General features: G+C 46.6%; 1 protein-coding gene across 1 annotated transcript in view; it reads right to left on the minus strand.

Moving 5' to 3' along the window:
- Nucleotides 1–13,619: 13,619 nt before the first annotated feature.
- The window catches only part of Stpg4 (sperm-tail PG-rich repeat containing 4), a 52,545-nt gene continuing 44,439 nt past the window's right edge, over nucleotides 13,620–21,725 (minus strand). Inside the window, exons 6-7 of the mRNA XM_035444930.1 lie at nucleotides 17,914–18,018; nucleotides 13,620–13,804 (exon numbers count right to left, since the gene is read on the minus strand). Coding sequence (XP_035300821.1) covers nucleotides 13,688–13,804; nucleotides 17,914–18,018 — 222 coding nt within the window. The 3' untranslated portion in view covers nucleotides 13,620–13,687. The remainder of the gene's footprint in view (nucleotides 13,805–17,913; nucleotides 18,019–21,725) is intronic.

Below are 21,725 nucleotides of genomic sequence, written 5' to 3' on the forward strand. Positions count from 1 at the left end.
CTGTCTGAGCAGTGTGTTCCTGTATCTGGCATGCAGCACAATGGAGAGGAAGGTCATGTCAGAGAAGCCCCAAGGGCTGGAGTTGGAGCCTGGGAGGGTGGTGGGGAGGAGGGTGAGGAGGAGAAGAAAGATGGCCAGCTTCCTAGATGGTCTGGAGCCAATAGGAGAGCCTGGTCAGGTGAGCAATGAGACAAGGGGTCAGGGCCAGTGCCTGGGAGTGCTCAGAGGAGCCAGAGGGGTCTAAGCAAGGGCTGGTCCTGCCCACTGGGGAACCTCTAGGATTGGGGGTGATTTGGGCCACATCCAGGTGGACCTGTCTACTGAGAACCCACAGCAGTGCATCTGAAGTGATTATGCCCCTGTAATTAGAATTGAATTATACAAATATAAGCTGTGTGTTACAAAACATTAACCAGCTTTTCAAAGGACGATGTAAAGTGCTCAGGAAGCTCCATTTTATCGTGATCCCAAGCGATTGCCTCCAGCACCCCCAGAGTGACGGACACCCCCTCGTTCCTCTACCTCCACCACCCCATACTTCGAGGACAGCCATTATGTGACTTCCCCAGAGCCCTCTGCTGTCCCAGGTTCCCACTGCAGCCAGCCTCTATCCCTACCCTTGCCCATATAACATGACATTGGTAGCCTAGGGAGGAAGGGCTTTGCAGGAGCCCAACTGTTTTGGGTTTTCTTTTCCCCATTCAATAGTGGTGGTGTTGCACATTGAAACCAGTCCCTTAAGAATGGCAAGAGTGGGACTGGAGAGATGGCTCCGAGGTTAAGAGCACTGACTGCTCTTCCAAAGGATCTGGGTTCAATTCCCAGCACCCTCATGGCAGCTCACACCTGTCTGTAACTCCAGCTCCGGGGATCTGACACCCTCACACAGACATATGTGCAGGCAATGTTCATAAAATAAATAATAAACGAATTGTGGTATGTGGCCTTTTACCACCTAGCTACATCCCCAGCCTCCTCCCCAGGTTCTTTCAAAGGCAGGATCTCATGTAGCCCGCACTGGCCTGAAATCAGGGTGTTGCCAAGATGACCCTGAATTCTTGATCCTCTGGCGTCCCAGTGCTAGGATTACCGGCATGCACTACTGTGCCCAGCCCCCAGGACCAGTTAGTTGCCTTAGCTCTCTGCTCTTTCTCCGGCAGCACACAAACTTTAGTGACTGACAGTTGCTGTATTACTTATTACACACCTGAGTCTTTGATGTTCTGCCCTTTAAGCTTGACATCCAACCTCCCACCCCACCCCTGCCCCATTCCAGTCCACAGACCCTGTGTTTCACAAGCCCTTGTTAGAGAACAAGAAATCCAGCTTCCTGTTTAAACCCACTGTGCCTGCATAAGGGCTTAAGTCTGGGGACAAGCCTTGGGCTACCCTGTGCTCCTTCACTCTGACCCTCTAACCCACCTGTCACTTTCTAAGTCATACCCCCCCACCCACACACAGTGTTAATCTGTAGAAAAGAATATGAGTGGAATTTCAGCTGCCACCACTCCATCTCTTTTTTAGGTACCAAAGCGCTCATTGTTGTACAAGCACCCTATCCTGGGACTCAGATATCCTCACCATGCAAATATTTCCTAGCCTTGGGAAGCTTCCCACTAAGGAGCCTCCCGTTTGCCCACCCCACCTGCAGACTCTTCCTCCCCTTTGCCTGAGCAGCTTTGAGGCTGAGCTGAGGATCCTGGGGGTCTAGGGAGGTACCTGGAAAGTCCCTGCTGTGCCCTGCCAGGGATGCTCTGAAACTGTCACCAAGTGCTTTGTGTTGTAAAGAAGACAGGTTCCCTGAAGGTCATGCAACAGGCAAGATTTGCTCCTGGGAGCCCTAGGTAGGGCACTTGGAAACAGGCCTGGGATTAAAGCAGCCATCACCCTCATCCCACCCTGAGAGAGGTAGGATAGTAATTACCAACTGAGCTGGAACCTCTTTCTGTCCTCCACTGGCTGTGAGGCCTTGAGCAAATTGCTTAACCTCTCTGTACCTATTTTCTCATCTGCAAAATAACAATGGAATAGGACCTGCTTTGTGTATTATGTAAGAACATTTTGAGGACTCTGGACACCACCACTGTGGCCCTCAGTTTCACTGTCCCTGCCCTACTCCTACAGCACCATGTCACAGAGCAGTCCATTCTTGGGCAAGAGGATCCACTTGGTCTCACATGTTGTATGGGTCACTCGGCATCCTATAGACTGGCTTCCCTTGGGGATGTGCATTGCTCTGATTGAGTCAGTTGTGACAGAAGCCATAGACTTCGGGACACTAAATCTAGCAGTTTATGTAGCTACAATTCTAGTCCCTTCTGAGATGCTCCACCAGCTAGTCCTTCCTAACCCAGGTCCCTTCTGTTTAGTGGGTACAGCATGGATCCCTCTAGAGGGGTAGACAGTAGAACACACCCACCTTCATCTCTGTCCTCATTACCTATGGAGCGTGATAGGTCTTCTCTTGGGATGAAGATGACAGTGACAAACTTAACACACATCCATACCCAGCACTTGGCCACTTACATGACATTGAGTCCAACTGCCAATCACAGCCTTGGTATGGGGAGGCACTGTCCCAAAGAAAGATTGCCATGTCTTACCCACCCTTGCCTGAGAATACAGGGTCTGCTCTGTCACCCTCTAAAGACACACAGCTCAAGGGCCCTGGGAACAGAGACAAGCAATCTCTCACTGGTACATTAGGAGAAAAATGGGCACCATGGGAGTCTTCTCTGGTGGTGTTCTAAGAAGGCCACACCCTTCTAGGGACTGTGAGCATCTAGAAGTACCCCCATCACCACCACTACCAGTGTCACCAGGCTGGGGACAAGACAGAGCTCCATGCCACTCATCACCCAGCCCCTACTGAAGCCAGAGCAGTGGTTCCTTAAGCAAAGACCACTCAGGGGGCCTGTGGGTTTCCCAAATACTAATGGTGCTCACAAGATGCCAGGCAGCTGGGAGTATAAATAGACTACGGGGACCATGCGTCAGACTGTGGTGGGACTCCAGAACCCTGATGTCCAGCTGAATGGATGGACCATTGTGGGTCCATGTGCTGGTCCATGGGCTGGCAGATGGACTGGGCGCACACACACATGGGGGAGTCTGTCTAGGTGCAGATTATCATTATTCTCAGTTCTCCATCTCTGACCATCTGTTCCCTCTCTCAATGCGTCCTTTGGCAAGCTGTCATTCATCACCTTCAAAACCACCATTTGGTTTTGAACTGTAAGTATGTGTGGAGGCTGTGGCCCTTCACTCTTTCACACGGTGGAGCATCTTTCAAACCAAAGTTTGCTGTCTTACCTTTGACCTGATGCTCTCGGCTAGTCCCCCCATGCATTTTCCCACTCTGCACTGGTGCTCTTGACAGCAGGGCTTCCTGGTGGCCAGGACCCCAGAATCCCTTTAGCTGCTCTAGTCTGTTAATCAGTACAGTTCCTCTTCCTCTACCTCCTGTGGCCGTTGACATCGCCAGAGGTGACCTCCACATAACCAGGAGATGAGGAAGGAAGCTGCTGCTGTGGGAGCTAAAGCAGCAGGAGCCATGCTGGAGGGAACAGCAGAGAAAAGCTGCCTCAGGGGAACCAGAGTGAGGAGAGAATCCCGACAAGGTGGAGCTCTTGGGTGACCCTTGCAGTGATGCATGGGCCTGGAGAGTTCTGTTCCCAATGGGTACAGTCGGCTGCAGATCACCCCTGTGGTGGTCCACAAACTTGCGGTGGGGGGGGGGCAGATAAGGGGGACTCTGTCACCAAGAAAGAGATCATTTTGTCTTATCTACTAGTACTTAGCATGTGAAGAATACAGGGCCTGTGCATTCTCTTACATCTCTCTCTCTCTCTCTCTCTCTCTCTCTCTCTCTCTCTCTCTTTCTCTCTCTCTCTCTCTCTCTCTCTCTCTCCTCTCCCATATTAAAAAATTCAGTCTAGGGCCTTGCACATGCTATCCTTAGCCCCTCATATTTATTTTGTGATAAGGTGTTAACTGAGTTTCCTAGGCTAGTCTTGAACCTGTAAGCATCCTTCTGAGCAGCTGAAAGTACAGACCTGTGCCACGAGACCCAAATCCATTATATGTTTTTTATACAGTTGTACATCCTAGTCTATAAACTACAGTAGAAATGTGCACTGCCACCATAGGACCTTCCTTCACCAGCACCGTCACCGTCAGGACCCCCAACAGTGAGACACCGAGATGCTTGGGCCATCTGACAGTTGTCGGAACCTTCATTTTATGTTCACCCAAGTTGTTTTCAGTGTGCTATTAAAACCCTCAGATAAAGCAGCCACTGGAGGATCCATGTGGAACCATATCTGTGGTTGATAAACACGAGTATTGTTTCCCCACCCGACCCCCATCGAGTTCCTGTAAGGGGAAGGTGGGGCAGGCCGGCCCTGAATCTGAGCCAGGAACCTTCCCCTTGGGCTTGGTGAGCTCCACATACTCTTGGCTAAAACCAGAGGGTCTGGGGACCTCAGCCAGGAGTCAAGTTGGTAAGAAGAGCCTGTGGTCAGGCCCCTGCTTGTCTTGGCAAGAACTGACAATACCTGTTAATGTGCCAGGCTCCAGCTTCCCCCAGAACACTTTCTATACAATGCCTTCTTATTCCTGAGGCCTTAGCCAGACACAAAAATGAATCAGTCTTGTCCTCAATAGCTAGAAACAACCTCCTCCAGCAGGACCCTGTTCCTTGAAGCTGTAGAGTTAAAGCTACCTGTGTTATTAGTTCAGATGTTAGTGGCTGGCACCATGTTCCCCGCTGTGACGTTAATGGGCTGAGCCTCTGAAACTGTAAGCCATCCCCAGTTTAATGCTTTCTTTTATAATAACTGCCTTGATCATGGTGTCTCTTCACAGCCATAGAACAGTGACTGAGACATTATCCAGTGTGATGGTTGGTGTTGTCAACTTGATAAAAATCTACAATCACCTGAGAAATGGATCTCTGCGCATGCCTGAGGAGGATTATCTTGTGTTAATTGATTGAGGACAGATCCATGTTGATTGGTGTTTAGGACCTGAGCTGCACAAACCGTGGGAGCGAGCTGAGCATAAACATGCATAGATTAATTCACTGTCTCTGCTTGCCTTAGGGTTTCCATTGCTGTGAAGAGAAACCATGACCATGGCAGCTCTTATAAAGGAAAACATTTGATTGGGGCTGGCTTACAGTTAAGAGGTTTAATCCATTATCATGGGGAGGAGCATGGTAGCATGCTGGGGGACATGGTGCTGGAGAAGCGGCTGAGAGCTCTACATCTGGATCCACAGGCAGCAGGAAGAGAGACACTAGGCCTGGCTTGACATCTGAAACCTCAAAGCCCACCCCGACTGATACTTCCTCCAACAAGGCCACACCTCCTAATCATGTCACTCCCTCTGTGCCTATGGGGGCCACTTTCAGACCACCATGATGTGACTAGATGCTTCAAGCTGTCACCTTGACTTCACTGAGTTGAACTATGACCCCCCCCAACACAGATTACATAATGCTTTATTAACACTAAACTTTCTTAATGCTACTGAGAAAGGACAAACAGCTGCAGAAAGACACTGGACTACAGAAAAAACTGCTGAACTGAATCAGCCGGTGTACTTCAAAGATGTATTGACCTCTGCATGGAAACCAGGACAGGTGTTACGTTGGGGAAGGGATTTTGCCTTTGGTTCCACAGGACAAGAAAAGTTTGGATACCATCAAAGTTGATCAAGATTCAGGTCGAAAAGGAAAAAACCTCTCGATGAGGAGAAATGACAGGTCATCCATCAAGGTATATCTCACGAATTGTATAGAAACCTCACAAAGGAAAGGTAAGTGTTTTGTTCTTGTCTTCACAGGAAAACTCATCTCCAGAAAGCAAAAAGACACTACATGGATAGATACCTAAAGAAGAGAGACTAGCTATCCAAAAAGACCCATCAAACAAAAGGAATTTGTCACCGGGCGTTGGTGGCGCCCGCCTTTAATCCCAGCACTCAGGAGGCAGAGGCGCCAGGCAGATTTCTGTGAGTTCGAGGCCAGCCTGGTCTCCAGAGCAAGTGCCAGGATAGGCTCCAAAGCTACACAGAGAAACCCTGTCTCGAAAAACCAAAAAAAAAAAAAAAAAAAAAAAAAAGGAATTTGTCATATGGTAAACTCTAAAACTATATACAAAATCTATTTCTCTTTACTTCCTAGTCCCTATTCAATTAAACCAATGCTGGCTTTAGAGTTGGATTTGGCTTTCCTCCTCTAAATCCAAGCATGTTGTTAAAATAAAATTCAGAGTTTCTGTATTATATCAAGAAGTCAATTGATGTAAGACAGAAAAAGAAAAAAAAATAGGGACTGTCATTGTCTATTCTTGGTTTTTTCTCTAAAGGTCTAAATTCCCTCATAATCGTTATCTTCCCTATTGCTGCCCTCCCCAGTATGCATACCTCTAAAAGTTAAAATTTCTGTGCTGACATTAATATCTAAGTCCCCTATAGTGAATAAAGAAATTCCTAACAGCAACCTTTGAACTCTCTGGAAAGACAATGGGGCCCCACCTTATCGATCCCACTGGATCCAACTTGATGTGTTTAAACTGACAATCACTACTCTAAAATCGGTTTGGACTACATCGACCTAGATGACTCCAGAACAGCTAGCTGAGATGATGCACATTTTAATTACACTCTGGCCAGAGCTTCAGATAAGAACTTCAATCAAAACAAGGACTTCAATCAAGATAAGGACTTTAATGAAGAACTTCAATCAAGCATCTCCTGCCAAACACAGACTGGATACAAGTGTAGTACCTAGTCCACTCAAGACTTCCACTACTTAACATTTTCTTCCTACAGGACCCCGTGAGGCTATCGTCATCCCATTTCAGCAGGTAGTAACTCTGAGAATACTACGCCCTTTTTCCCCACTGTTGACACTAAGGATAATGTACACCTAGTTAGGGTTAGTTTTCTATTATTTAGGGTTGGGTTTGGAAGGAGGTGTTCAGGCTTGGACACCTCTTTCAGATGACTTTAGAGTTTAGATAGAATAGATATGGTTAGGATGAGATATAGATTATTATATCTTCTTGTGATTCACCTTAATGATTATTAACTATAGACAACTTACACTGTTCTAGATCCTTGTATGATGTAACTTATGTATAATTTGTATGTCATAAGTTGTCTTACTATGTAAAGTCTTCTCTCTACTTGATGATGTATGCTCCTACATATGTTAAGACATTGTGTACACAATTTAGTTTTGTTTCAAGTTTAAACCCTTTTTAGACTAAAAGGGGAATTGTAGGGAGAGATGTGTACCAATGACCATGCCACAGGTACATAGAAGGGTGGGATAAAGGGTGAGGGCTTGCTCTCTCTCCAGGTTCAGCCAGCTCTTGGAAGCATCTGGGACCGGACTTCTCGGAGTGCCAAATCTGGTTACTGATTCCTCATGTGAGAATATCTTCTTAATAAATTACCAGTTGTTAATAACCTATCTGGGGTTCAATCTCGTTCCTCATCACCACCCTGCAGTAGGATCTATAAGAACACCCCAGGGGATTCTAACATGCAGTTCCAGTTAAGAACACCTCATTCAAGCCAAAACAACCCTTAAAGGGAAGAATAGAGCTAGAGGATCACATGTTCCGATTTCAAAATTGCTATAAAGCTGTGGAAAGCAAAACAGCCAGTTATGGGCGTAGAGACAGACATATAGGCTGGTAGATTAGAACTGACAGCCTACCCAGAAATAAACCATCACATGCATGGGCAAATAACTTGGCAAAGATATCAAGACCATTTAACAGGGAAAGGACTGATGGCCCAACAAACAGGGCTGGGAAAAATGGATATCCCTATGCAAATGAATGGGGTTGGACTCTTGCCTAAAGTCATACTCAAAACTAAGTAAAAATAGATCAAAGCCTAAATGTAAGACCTGAAATATTAAAGTCCTAGAGGAAAACACAGGGGGAAGGCCTTAGAACACATACTCTGAAGCCTTCCTGGGTGTGGCAACAAAGACACAGGCAATAGAAAATAAAAGAGACTATTTCTTGAATATTTAAAAATCTTACGTAGAAGATATCAACCGTGTTAAAAATCACCTCATAGTAGGAGAAAATATTTGTAAACTGGATTGTTTCTGTTAAAATACTACAATCTGCTGGGTGGTGGTGGGTGAACTCCTTTAATCCCAGCTCTCCGGTGACAGAGGCAGTCTTAATCCCACCCATTGAGATTAAGTCAAATTTGAAGCAAGCTTTAATTAAATACTGGCCAGGTAGATGGGCTCTGGCCAGGTTCACATCCAGGTTCCTGGGAAATGGCCCAGAATCAAGTATGGCAAAGACTTAAGAAGAAAAACCCATAATTCATTGCATTTCCCATCAGGTCCAATCAGGGGTGAGCATACATTCTGATGTATTTCCTGCCTACACAACCCACACCGCACATGATCAAGCACATCCAGTGCAGATAGATCAAACAAACTTGTTTAGGGGAGTGAAAACATGTGGCTTGTTATCTCCCATAAACAACAGCCTCCAGCATTTCAGGAACTGTCTATCCTTGGGTAAGGGGCTTGCAGATCAGAGACATTTTTGTTTCATGGGTCTCTAGGACACAGTAGTTAAAACTTAAATATAACTTTGGCTCTCTGAGCAGGCAGATCTCTGTGAGTTCAAGGCCAGTTTTGTCTACAGTGCCAGTTCCAGGACAGCAAAGTCTACCCAGAAAAAAAAAAATAAACAAAAAAAAGATTACAATCCAGGGCATGGAGATATAGGTTAGTAGTAAACCTCCTGCCTGGGAGGCATGAGGCCTAGAAGCACACTATCAAGGAATTCTAAAACACAGTGACAACCCCAAACACATGGCTTGCTTAAAAAACAGGCAGAGGATTTCTCCAGAGTTCCCCACAAGATTTGTTAATGGCCAATGAGTCTATGAAAAGATGCCGAACATCACTAGTGATTAGGAGGAATGAAACAACTATACGGTAGGTACCACCTCATACCCATTAGGATGGCTACTACCAAAACACAGGCTGTTTGGTGAGTATATGGGAAACTGTAAATCTTATGCACTCTTGATGGGAACATAAAATGGTTCCACCACTGTGGAAAACAGTATGTATGGTGATTCCTCAAAAAATTAAAAATAGGATTACTCTGTGATCCTCAGTTCTACTGGGATTCCCCAAAGAACTGAAAGTTTGAGTACCAAAGAGAAATATTTATACATTTATGCTCATAGCAGCATTGTTCACAAAAGCTAAACCATGGAAGCAATCCACATGTCCATTGACAGATGACTGGGTAAGCTAAGCATAGCACTTATGCACGCGCGCACACACACTGCCACAGGCAAGTAACTTCTAGCCTATTACAGATGAAGCTAGCGACAGGGCTGCTCACTCAGGCAGCCTGTGGTCCTTAGCCTCAATGTTCATGCCTGTCACAAAGCCACCGGAGTGGAAGGAGTTATGCATGCCTGTGGGTCCAGAGAGCAGTGACAGGACAGGGATGGGAAAGAGAGAAAGGGGCCAGGCTGTCCACTTTGGTGCTGTGACTTTTGACATCCTCTGCTTAATGAAGAGGAAACCTCACATGGACATAGCATGAAGCATTTGCAGCCAAGAAGGCATATTCCCTTGATTGGAACCAAAGTCACAGAGAGGATGGAGGGGGTGGCATGGGGGTGAGGAGGAGAGAGCTGCTCAGGGGAGCCAGGGCAGGGACCTAGGGAAGCTAATGGAGGATGGGAGGCAGGATTACCTACTTAAAGCCCTAAAGGAAGATCCGCAGGGATTTAAGACCGGTTAAGATGGGTAGGGACCAATCCAGGGAGGTCTGTAGTCCCTTAGATTTGTAGTGCTCTGTGGAGAACCTGCTAAATCAGTCTTCTCAGACGTTTGATGAGCAGGATATTCTTAGGGGCTAAGTATCAATGTTCCAATCTCTCTCTCTCTCTCTCTCTCTCTCTCTCTCTCTCTCTCTCTCTCTCTCTCTCTCTCTCTCTCACACACACACACACACAGGGTTTCTCTGTATAACAGTCCTGGTCATCCTGGAACTCTATGTAGACCAGGCTAGCTCCACCTGCCTCTGCCTCCCAAGAGCTGGGATTAAAGGCATGCACCACCACTGCCTGGCACAATGTCCCAATTTTATAGCCAAGTTCAATGTCTTTTTTTTCCCCTCTCCAAGACCCAGTTTCAGTATGTAGCCCCGGCTGTTCTGAAACTCACTGTGCAGATCAGGTTAGCCTTGAACCTTATATCTGTCTGCCTCTGCCTTCTGCCTGTTTTTGTTGTTGTTTTTCATCAAGTTCAACGTCAAACCAGATCTATCCTTTCTTTCCTCATCTTGGAATTGTCATGCAGGAACTTTGGCCCATTTAGAGAATAAAACTTGGGACTCCTGAGTGGTGGTGGCCCACACCTTTGATTCTAACACCTGTCCAATCCTGTCTTGAAAAACAACAACAAAAAAAAAAAAAACCAAAATCTTTAGTCTGCCCTGCCACTATGTTCTGATCAAAACAGGCAAAGATTCTGACACCCTACATGCCCCGAATGGTTTCAGAGGTAGGAGGGGAATTTCTTCCCCAAAGGTGAAGACAGAAAGAGTACATGTTATAAGGGCTTCCAAATCCAGAAGGGGGGAGGCATACTTTTTTTCACTCTTTAAATATAACAAAGCAGAAGCATTTTTTAGTTTTGTTAATTTTTAGAGTATTTGCCAAACTCCAGGCTGTCCTTCCTCTCTGATCCCCCACTGTCCTTTACAGGACCTATCTGGTGATCCTCCCGGGCCAGGGAAAGGACTTTCTGGTGTGCTCGGCTCACTGTCCTGCTGTCTGACAGCTGTGTCCCCTCCCACGCCCTCTCTCCCCGTTCACTTTCTCAGATTTCCTCTGCTCCCTCCCTCAACAAATGTTGATCGCTGGCCTTAGCCGAGATGGAGGTCCTTGCCCCTGCTCATCTCAGCCTCCCAGGTCCCTGGGGTGCTGGTCAGGCTTCCTGTTTGCATGTGCTGGGGCTTGACTCTCCTGCCTTAAGCCCTCCACTGAACACATGTGGCAGGTCACAGTCCTTTTCCAGGCACTGGTGGTGATCTGGCATCTTTCAAAGATTAGAGCTGGTCTTCAAATTAGAGCTGTCACCTGCATGAGGACATTCTTGGAGCCTCAGACCTCAGAGATCTGCCAGAACTTCTTGGCATAGCTCTTAGACTTCATCTCAGGCCAGGTTTGCCTTACTACCCTGTCAGATTCAATCCCATGATCCTTCATCTCTGTTCCAAGTCCTTCAACCCCAGCACAGCACCCAGCACATAGTATATAGTAGATATTCAAGATTTCCATTGACTTGGAATCAAAAACATAGTCATGGGCACTTAATGAGGACATATACACTCACTAATTGATTTTGCTATTGTATGCAAACAAACTTAGATGTCATGATATATGTATATATATCATATATATATATATATATATATATATATATATATATGCATCTATATGGAACACCTATGAAATTGGTATAGCTTATGCTTCTAGAGCCATGATGAACAAAACATGAGATTAAATCAAGCACAAGAAAATGATGCAATCAAGAGTGAACATGAGATGCCTGAGTTGCTGTGGGTGTAACAGTCTACTGGGGTGTTTGTATATGTGTGTGATATTTGTGCATATGTGTACACCAATGTTCATGGACACACAGGCCCATGCCTGCATGTGGGGCCATAGGTCAACTTTGATAAGCATCCTCCCTTATCATTCTCCATAAGATTTGAGACAGTGTTTCTCACGAATGTGGAGGCGGCCACTTTGGCTAGACTGACTGGCCAGTGAAACCTGTGATCTTCCTGTCCCTGCCTCTTGCCCCTCTGCCCCAGCACTAGGGTTATATGTATACTGTCATGCTCAGCTTCTGTGTGGCTTCTTAGCACTTTAACCTACTGAGCCATTTCCCTATCCCATAATATACTGTCTTAATGTGGACTTGCTTTTTTCTTTTGTAAGAAAAAGGCACACGCTCTAAACTAATGACAAATGAGCCAGGCCGAGCCTTGGTGATAAAACACGTTTATCATACACAAGGCCCTGGGTGTGACTCCCAACACACACACACACACACACACACACACACACACACACACACACACAAATTAAACATATAAAAAATGATACATGGCAAGAGAAGGGGACAAAACCATAGTATAATGATTAAACCAGTAATAGAGGCACCTATTATCAAGCATTTTGCTCTGTACAATAGCTATGGCTAAAATTCCTTCCTGAAGAAGACACAAAGTTAGCCGGGTGGTGGTGGCGCACACCTTTAATCCCAGCACACAGGCGGCAGAGGCAGGTGGATCTCTGTGAGTTTGAGGCCAGCCTGGTCTGCAAAGCTACACAGAGAAACCCTGTCTCAAAAAAAAAAAAAAAAAAAAAAAAAGAGGAGAGAGAGAGAGAGGCTGGAGAGATGGCTCAGAGGTTAAGAGCAATGACTGCTTTTCTAGAGGTTCTCAGTTCAATTCCCAGCAACCGCACAGACGCTCACAACCATCTGTAATGAGATCTGGCACCCTCTTCTGGCCTGCAGGCATACATGCAGGCAGGACATTATATACATAATAAACAAATCTTAAAAAAATAAAAAGGAAGACACGATGTCTACCCTGCCCCTCCTAAGGTCCCAATAACAAACTAAGGTATAATCTAAAGTTCACACTGGGAAACTTTGATAATTTTATTAGGCTTGCTTACAGAAAAAATGGGTGAGGATTTATGTACAGAAAGGAGCACGTGTGGCCTTAAGGCAGCCACTCTGGAAGGTCTGTAAGCAGCGTAGATGATAGCTCCTGCATGGCTGCCTAGATGATGACTTCTTTAGTCCTCCCAGCTACATACCTGAAGCTCCTCACTGAGGCTGTGTGACACATCCAGGACAGACTTGCAGATAACTGGTTGGAAGGCATGGCTAGATATTCAGGTGACCCATGACCAGGCTCCTCCTCCTAAAGAAATGTCAACAATCAGCAAGCAGAGGTGAAGATGGTAACAGTTTGTCTAGGAGAACAGTCCTGTAGAACAGCGTCATGCTCGCACACAATAGACAGGCTGATGGTTTTGATTGTGCTGATGTTGCCACAGACTTGTACTACCTTATACTGCAATGCCATTAGGCGAGAGAGGATTTTCTGCTCCTTTGTATTGTCCAGAGACCACTGTCTTATATGCATCTGTCACTGACCAGGATGTCATCTGTTGTGTGACGCTATACACGGTTGAGTTCTTTTCAGGAAGTTGAAAAAGAGCAAAGTGCCATCTTTTGGGAGCCTGCCAAGTCTACCTGTGGCTTGATGCAAGCAACCCAGAGAAGCCTTCAAGGGGATGTGGGCATCTTTCAACATGAGCATGGTAGAGAATGCCATGCGGCACACAGCCTGGACATATCCGCCATGCACACTGCTTCAAGGCACAGCCAGGGCCAGTCTCTGGGACAGATGTCTGTCTTCTTGGATTAAGCAGAGCAACTGATTGTTCAGACTAGGACCGTTCAGGATGGTCACCCAGGCAACTGATGTGGGGTCCACCCCTCAAAAACAGAAATGGGCAAGATCTCTCTAGATATAAGAACTTGCTAAAGCTCGAAGTAGCTTGGCACCAATATTGCTTTATTTTAAAAGCCAATTGTGTTATTGAAGAAGAGGCTGTGTTCTCTACCCATTTTGGCGATGGTTGGGGACTGTTTTGGGAACTGTGATGAAGCTGTGTATGATCCTGGACCCGGTGTTTTCTGAAACAGACAAAAACAAAACACACACACACACAAAAGGGCCCTGGTGAGATGGACAGTCTAAGCTCTGGGTCCAGCTGCTGGACAATGTGTGGCTGATCTGTCCCCTTCGGAGGGAGAGAGAAAGAGTGTGTCTTGGGAAACAAGGGGACTCCTGTTGAAAGCACTGTGAGGCTGGGAGGTACCAGGTCAAGGGCAGGAAAGCCAGTGACCGCTCACACTGCTGGGGGTCAGGGCAGGGTCACTCTCTCCAGATACCTCGAAGTGTGATTTCTCCCAGTGACACTGGCCCAGGAAATTCCTGTCATCACAGAGGATGCCATCTTCCTCTTGACCACTGTCCCTGGGCTAGCAGCAAGTGGCTGGAGAGACTGGATTCTGCAGCTACATGTCTTAAGTCAAAAGCCCAAATTGCTTCCCATGTTGCCATCACTGGTAGGATGGTAGAGTGAGGTGTATCTTAGCCCTGGGATCTCATAACTAGCTTCTTTCAGTTGTGTGTGTGTTTGTGGGCATCCGCACATGCTCCTGGTTGTGAGATTCCCCTGACACGAGTCCCCTGCAAGGAACAGCAAGGGCTCTTAGCCTGAGCTGTCTCTCCAGCCTGAATGGTTATTTTTAGACATGTGTTGTTTTGCTGAAATTCTTTTTTCTTTTTTCTTTCTTTTTTTTTTTTTTTTTTTTTTTTTTTTTTTTTTTTTTTTGGTTGTTTGAGATGGTTTCTCTGTGTAACAGCCTTGGCTGTCCTGGCACTCATTCTGTAAACCAGGTTGGCCTTGAACTCAGAGATCCACCTGCCTCTGCCTCTTGAGTGCTGGGATTAATGGCGTGCGCCACCACTGCCTGGTTGTTGAAATTCTTAAACAAAACATTTTGCCAAGTATTCAGTCAAAGCCTTTAAAGCAGAACTGAATGCCCTTTCCTCAGGTTAGACAAGTTTTTGGTCATTGATTCTCATGTTGAAGATGCACACACACACACACACACACACACACACACACACACACACACATTCTTGAAAGCCAAGGAGTCTTTATCCTGGGCCCCATGAAAGAACATCGGTGTAGTGGCTATGGGTAGGGTTTTCTGGGGATGGTGGTACACACTTGTAAATCTAGCACTTGGGGGAGCCAGGAAGGTCCTGAGTTCAAGACCCAACTGGACTATACAGTAATACCTTGTCTTTAAAAAAAAAAAAATGAGGAAGAAGGGGCGTCAGAGGAGGCTCAGCAGTCAGGAGCACTTGCTGTGCAACCGGAAGGGACTGAGTTGAGATCCCAGCACCCAAGGAACAAGGTATTCATGACCTTGAGTGTGCTTGTAACTCCAGAGATAGAACTTCTGTGGCTTGCTGGCTGCCTGCTTAGGGGACAAATGTGAGCTCGACATTCAGAGAGAGGCTCTGCTTGAGAGGAATAGGTGGGGGATGGTAGGGAGGGACAATGCCCTCTTATGGCCCACACACATGCATACATGCATGCTTGCTTGCTCTTTCTCTCTCACACACATACATGCATGCATGCTTGCTCTCACACACATGCATGCATGCTTGCTCTCTCTCACACACACATGCATGCTTGCTTTCTCTCTCTCACACACACATGCATGCTTGCTCTCTCTCTCTCTCTCTCTCTCTCTCTCTCTCTCTCTCTCTCTCTCTCTCACACACACACACACACACAATGAGGAACAGGGAAAAGGACATTGATGATAAGGGTTTCCAAACCCAGAAGACCTGGGTTTGAGTCCTAGCGCCAGTACCCTGTATGACCCCAAGCCACCAATTTATACAGTGGTTTTGCCTGGTGGGGGGGGGGGTCATAAAGCTCATGGGAACCCTGTCAAATCAGACAGCACTGTGCCCAGCCAGCACCCAGCATCTTGGCTCCATCACTGTCGCTCACTGTTCTCACTCCTGGTCATGCCTGCCCTGCCTTGCTGGTCATTCTCTCTCTTTGGGAGGCAGTAGATGAAAATGGCCTCACCCCCGAGCATGGAACAGAGCAGTTGGCCTGGAAGCTGACGTCAGCTGCCTACGGAGCTGCTTCCTAAAGGCAGGATGTTTGCTTGGCCAAAAGCAAAGGAGCAGCCTGGAAATCTAATCAAGTCCTGGCCCACACGTCAAGGGAAGTGGAAGCCTTTATTAGTGCTGTTAACGGGAATGCAATGAGAGAGAGTGAGCAGTCCTGGAGGGCCGGCAGACCCACAGAACAAGAGATGGGGGAGGTGCACACACAAAACCACCCCTCAGAAGGCTGACACCTTGTCATTCCTACTGGACGACAGCAACCCCAGACACCAGCCCCTACTTCATGGACACTGCACTTTCTAGGAATTTGTTTGGACTTCTTGGGAGTTTGGTTATCATGAGAAAGGCCTGACCTATAGACCCAGTCATATGTCTGTTTTGGACAGTGCTGAGACTACTAAAGTATGAAAATTCTCAGCCACTTGTCCATCTGTCTGTCATTACACTGAGTGTCTGCATCACTTCTCCAAACAATGATTCCTCTACCAGTTGTGTAGCACAGTTGCTCTGCAGTCCACATTCTGAAGGTGACAGCCCTTGCCTTGGGGTCACCTACTCAGCCCAGGTTTCATGGTCCATAACTGAGAGATAGGGCGCAGCTCAAAGCCCCTCTTCTTTAGCCTGTAGGATACCTAAGTAAAGAATTAGATCAGGTGGCAAAGGGCGAGCCTGGGTGCCAAGGGCAGTGTTGTTGGAATCCTAGTTCCTGAAACCCAAAAGTTTACTCTTGGCTGTCCCCTTAAGGTCCATAAACCATAACATGACAAACATCCTAATTCTGGCTAACAGACTTCTCATCTACCAGAAGAGGAAGGGGAACCTGCCCACTCTTGTGAGGAGGGCCTCATGAGTAGTTATGCAGTTTATCCGGGTCTCTCAGATTAGCCATTGGCAAACCCTGACTTGGTCCTCTATACAGATGAAGCTCTTGTCAAAGAGGGAATCCAATGTGCAGAATATGCAATAGTTACTAGCTTCAGGTGCCTGAATCAAGACCAATACATAGAAACTAAAGCCCTCAGTTAGCAGAGCCAATAGCTCTCACTCAGGCTCTAGAACAGTCCCAAAGAGACAGTTAATATTTACACAGACTCCAAATATGCCTTCCTTTTCCTCCATGCCCATGACACTATTTGGAAGCAACGAGGCCTCCCAAGTATAGCTGGGACCTGACCCCTGTAAAGCATTCCCAAGAAAGTCTCCGGCTTCTGGATGTGGTCCATTTACCCACCCAAGTGGCTGTGATCCACTGTCCTGAGTATCAGGGAGGGGATAACCCAATACCAAAGGGAGGGAAGACAGCACAGCTGATTCTGAGACAGAGAGCTGCACTGGGACATCTAAAAAGCCTCTCCTCCGGGGTGGGTCCATGCTGCCTCTCGAGAGACCTGAGTATCCTTCGGAGGAAATGCCCTTTGCCTCTATGACAGGGTGGCATCTAGACCCCGGAGAGTGGTGGTGGTTAACATCCAAAGGACCAACTGCCATCAGCCCTAGGAAAGGAGGTCTTGGAGTCCCTATGTCTGATCTATCACCAAGAATAGGAAAACATACTTATTTTGAGAACAACAAACTGTTTCTAGTGGTACAAGGTGTGTCATGTGTCAGGAAAGTAATTCCTTCAACAGACGCCTGCAGCCTATGGTACCCAAAGACAGAGCACTTACCCTGGGAAAGGCTGACAAGTGCATCCCTTCCTGCCCAGTGCACCTAACTCCAAACATCTTCCAGACTTGCTAGACACTATCACCAGGAGGATAGAAACTTTCCCATGTGAAACAGAAAAGGTCATAGAGGTAATAATTATGATGTTATTTTCTAAAAATAATTCCCAGGCTTGGTCTACCTAAGAGCAAGCCTTGGGAATTCCATACAACCTACATTGTGTGTGACAACCCACACACATGTGGAATCCTAAGACACCCCCCCAACACACACACACACACACACACACACACTCCTCACACACTCCTCACACACTCCTCACACACTCCTCACACACTCCTCACACACACACACACACACACACACACACACACACACACACACACACACACAGTGTCTCTCTTAGGATACTTACTGTACCAGCAGGCAAGAATCTGGGGACCTTAGATCGAAAACAAGAAGTAACGGAACCTACTGGGGGTGCTTTCAAATTATATTCACCTGGTCCAGGGCCTTCATGCTGAAAAACATTTTTTAAAAAGAGAGGGGGAGGGAGAGAGAGAGAGAGATTTCATTTCACTAATGTTTGGTGTATTTTAAGGCATTCTACAAATAAACACATTATCAATGATGTGCCAGAAAGTTCCCAGATCGGGGCTTGCAGGATCTTATATATGTGTGACCTAAAAGTAAAAGGAACTAGAGTAGTACCCATGCTATCTGCCTTAGCTGCCCCAGGTATAACCATGAGAGGAGGGGAAGAAGCTGAGTAGCCTGGGCATGTGTGTCTTAGTTAGGGTTTCTATTGCTGCGATGAAGACCACGACCCAAAGCAAGTTGGGGAGGAAAGGGCTTATTCGGCTTACACTTCTCTATCACTGTTCATTATTGAAGATTGAAGGAAGTCAGGACAGGAACTCAAACAGGACAGGAACCTGGAGGCAGGAGCAGATGCAGAGGCCATGTTGGGGAGCTGCTTACTGGCTTGCTTCCCATAGCTTGCTCAGTCTGCTTTCTTATAGAACCCAGGACCACCAGCCAGGGATGGCAACACCCACATTGGGCTGGGCCTGCCCTCATCAATCACTAATTAAGAAAATGCCTTATAGCTGGATCTTATAGAGGGCTTTTCTCAATTGAGGCTCCATCCTCAATTATGTTAGGTGGAACTAAATTGGCCAACACAGGTGTTTCTCTTTATTCCTACTGGGATCCCCGGTGCCTGCAGGCTCCTGCCCTACACTCGGTACCCCTTGCATCCGTGGGCCTCCAGCCTGCCCGAAGTGCTTGTCGGTCTGAGTGTTAGTCTTGAATTGCTACTCTGATGCTGGCCTTAGAAAGCATACTGACTTTCCTATGAAGGTTATTGTCTGTTATTTTGAGTCTGAAAAAGTAGTCCCAGCAATTCACTGATGCAAGCACAATGTTGTTGGGGAAACATAAATGGAAATTTAAAAAAAAAAAAAAAACAGCAAACACTCAAAAGGAAAATGGACACAGGATAGTTCATGAAGGAGGAAATGCAAATATTCAATGAGAAAACGCATTTGTAACTGGCTAACTTCCAACTGAAACAGATAAAGGTGGTATTCTTCCCAAATAAAGAGGAGGATTGGTGCTGGTTGTCTTAGTTGGGGTTTCTATTGGAGGCATTCAGGCAGGCGTGGTGTGGGAGCTGAGCGTCCTCACATCTTGACTCAGAGGCAACAGGAAGTAAACTGATTATCATACTGAGTGAAGCTTGAGAAGAGTTCAAAGCCCACCCCCACAGTGACACACTTCCTCCAACAAGACCATACCTATTCCAACAAGACCATACCTACTCCAGCAAGGCCACACCTACTCCAGCAAGGCCACACCTACTCCAGCAAGGCCACACCTACTCCAACAAGGCCACACCCACTCCAACAAGGCCCCACCCATTCCAACAAGGCCACACCTTTTTTTATTTTATTAGTTCAAATTAGGAACAAGCTTGCTTCACATGTCAATCCCTTCTCCCTCTCCCTCCCCTCCCCCCAACATCCCACCTGCCCCTAGCCATCCCCCCTCTACTCCCCAGGCAGGGTAAGGCCCTCCAAAGGGGCTCCCCAAAGTCTACCACATCATCCTGGGCCAGACCTAGGCCCTTCCCCATGTGTCCAAAGGCCACACCTTCTAATAGGGCTGCTCCCTCTGAGGGCCATTTTTTTCAATCCACCACAGTGGTATTCAAGGACAGAGAGTGCTGTACATAGCTTGTGTTCTGCAAAAAAAAGGAATTGAAAAGGAGAGAGGATGGTGTAGAGAAGTGAGGAGGGGAGGAAGAAAATGACCTAAAGATTAGCAAGCATGGCAGAAGTAGGATTTGATCAAAGTGCTTTAAAAGGCACACACCAGCTCGGAGGTGGGGGGAGAAAGAGAGACAAAGAGGTAGCTGGGGTGGGGATGCAGGAATCTCTCTCCCGTTTTCAAATAGCTAGTGCTTGTTGCTAGGGTGGGTGGAACAGGATAAAAACCAGAATGATTCTTTCTGGCAGACTATCTTGGCCCTGCTCCTAAAACAAATGAAGGGATAGACTGGAGATGGGAGAGACTGTGGGGAAACGCCCAGGAGGAGCAAATCACTGTTGAGTGGGCAGAGGAGAATCCTCTGTAATATTCTGCCCCACACGTCCAGGTCTGGATGCTGTTTGGGTTTGGCTTTTTGTGGTGCTGGGGATCAAACCCAGGGCTTTGTGAGACTAGATGAGAATCCTACCACAGACCTATATCCCAAACCCATATGCTGTGTTTTCACAATATGAAGTAAAAAACAGAATAAAAGGGCTAGAGAGATGGCTCAATGGTTAATGAGTACTGCAAAGAGAAGAGGGAGGAGGGGGGAAAGAAGAAAATAAAACAATAGTGGGGGGGGGAGTTGCTACTGATCATGCAGAAGACCCAGGTTGGGTTCCCAGGATATCAACACAGGGGTTAAGAACTGCCTGTAATTCCAGTTCCAGAGGATCTGATGCCCTCTTCTGGTCTCTGAGGGTACCTGCACTCATATGTGCACAGATACATACACGTATACACACAACTTTTAAAAGATAAAAATGAATGTGTATTCCTTTAACCTAACCATTCCACACTTAGGCATTCATCCTGATAAAGAATGTGACTTGCATAAGTATCTAGGACAGTGACATTGCTTCTAAAAGAAAAAAAAATGGAAATAAACTAAGAGACTCATGATGGGTTCCTGGTTAAGTAATTTGACTCAGTGTTGTTATGACTATAAAAGAGCTTTTTGTTTGTTTTGCTTTTCAAGACAGGATCTTGATATGTAGGCCATGCCTATTTCAAACTCCTAGCCCTCTGCTGGCCTCTGAGTGCTGAGCATGGGCTACCATGTCCAGTGGGTAAGTTTTCAAGTCCCAGAAAGAGGCACACCATTCTTAGAGTCACTGAAATGACAGGCCAAACTGTGGAATGGGCCGAACTGGCTCCTACTCCATTCCCCAACTGCAAGAGCCCTCTTCAGGTAGAGGATTATTAGATATTAAACAGATATGAACAGATGTTATGCTTGATCTTACCCGGAAGGTTTTTCAAGACAGGGTTTTACTGCATAGCCCTGGCTGTCCTGGAACTCACTCCATAGACCAGGCTGGCCTCAAACTCACAGAGATCTGCCTGCCTCTGCAGGGATCAAAGGAGTGCTGGGATCAAAGGCATGCACCACCACCCGGCAATGATCTATATGTTCTAATTTCCCTACAATGAGCAAAAACACTCTCAAAGCATGAAAAAGCACAGCTAGGCTATAGATGAGTGAATATGGAAATCACATAAAGGGAAGGCGGGAAGGAAGGAAGGAAGGAAGGAAGGAAGGAAGGAAGGAAGGAAGGAAGGGTTTAGCTAAATCAGCACAAGGTCAGAGCACAAATATGCTCAGCACAGAACCTGCCATTAAGTAGGACTCTTGCAGTTCTTTGGCAGAACAAGTGCTTGGATGACAGATCCTCGAGGGATTTACGAGAAAGGCTCCCATGCAGCTGGTGGGTGCAACAGCAATGCAATTATCCTGCCCCGAAAGCGGCCTGTTACTAATAGCTGGGGACAAGTCTGATCACCAAGGGACAGGTGATGGAAGCTGTTCTTTTAATAAACGTATCATTTTAATAAGTCACAGCTGAGATGAAAGCGCTAATGCCTCAAAATGATGCACACACATGACAGAGGTCATCTTTGGGGAGAAGGTCT

Source organism: Cricetulus griseus, chromosome 5 (genome assembly GCF_003668045.3).
Source record: "Cricetulus griseus strain 17A/GY chromosome 5, alternate assembly CriGri-PICRH-1.0, whole genome shotgun sequence".
Classification (NCBI taxonomy): Eukaryota; Metazoa; Chordata; class Mammalia; order Rodentia; family Cricetidae; genus Cricetulus; species Cricetulus griseus.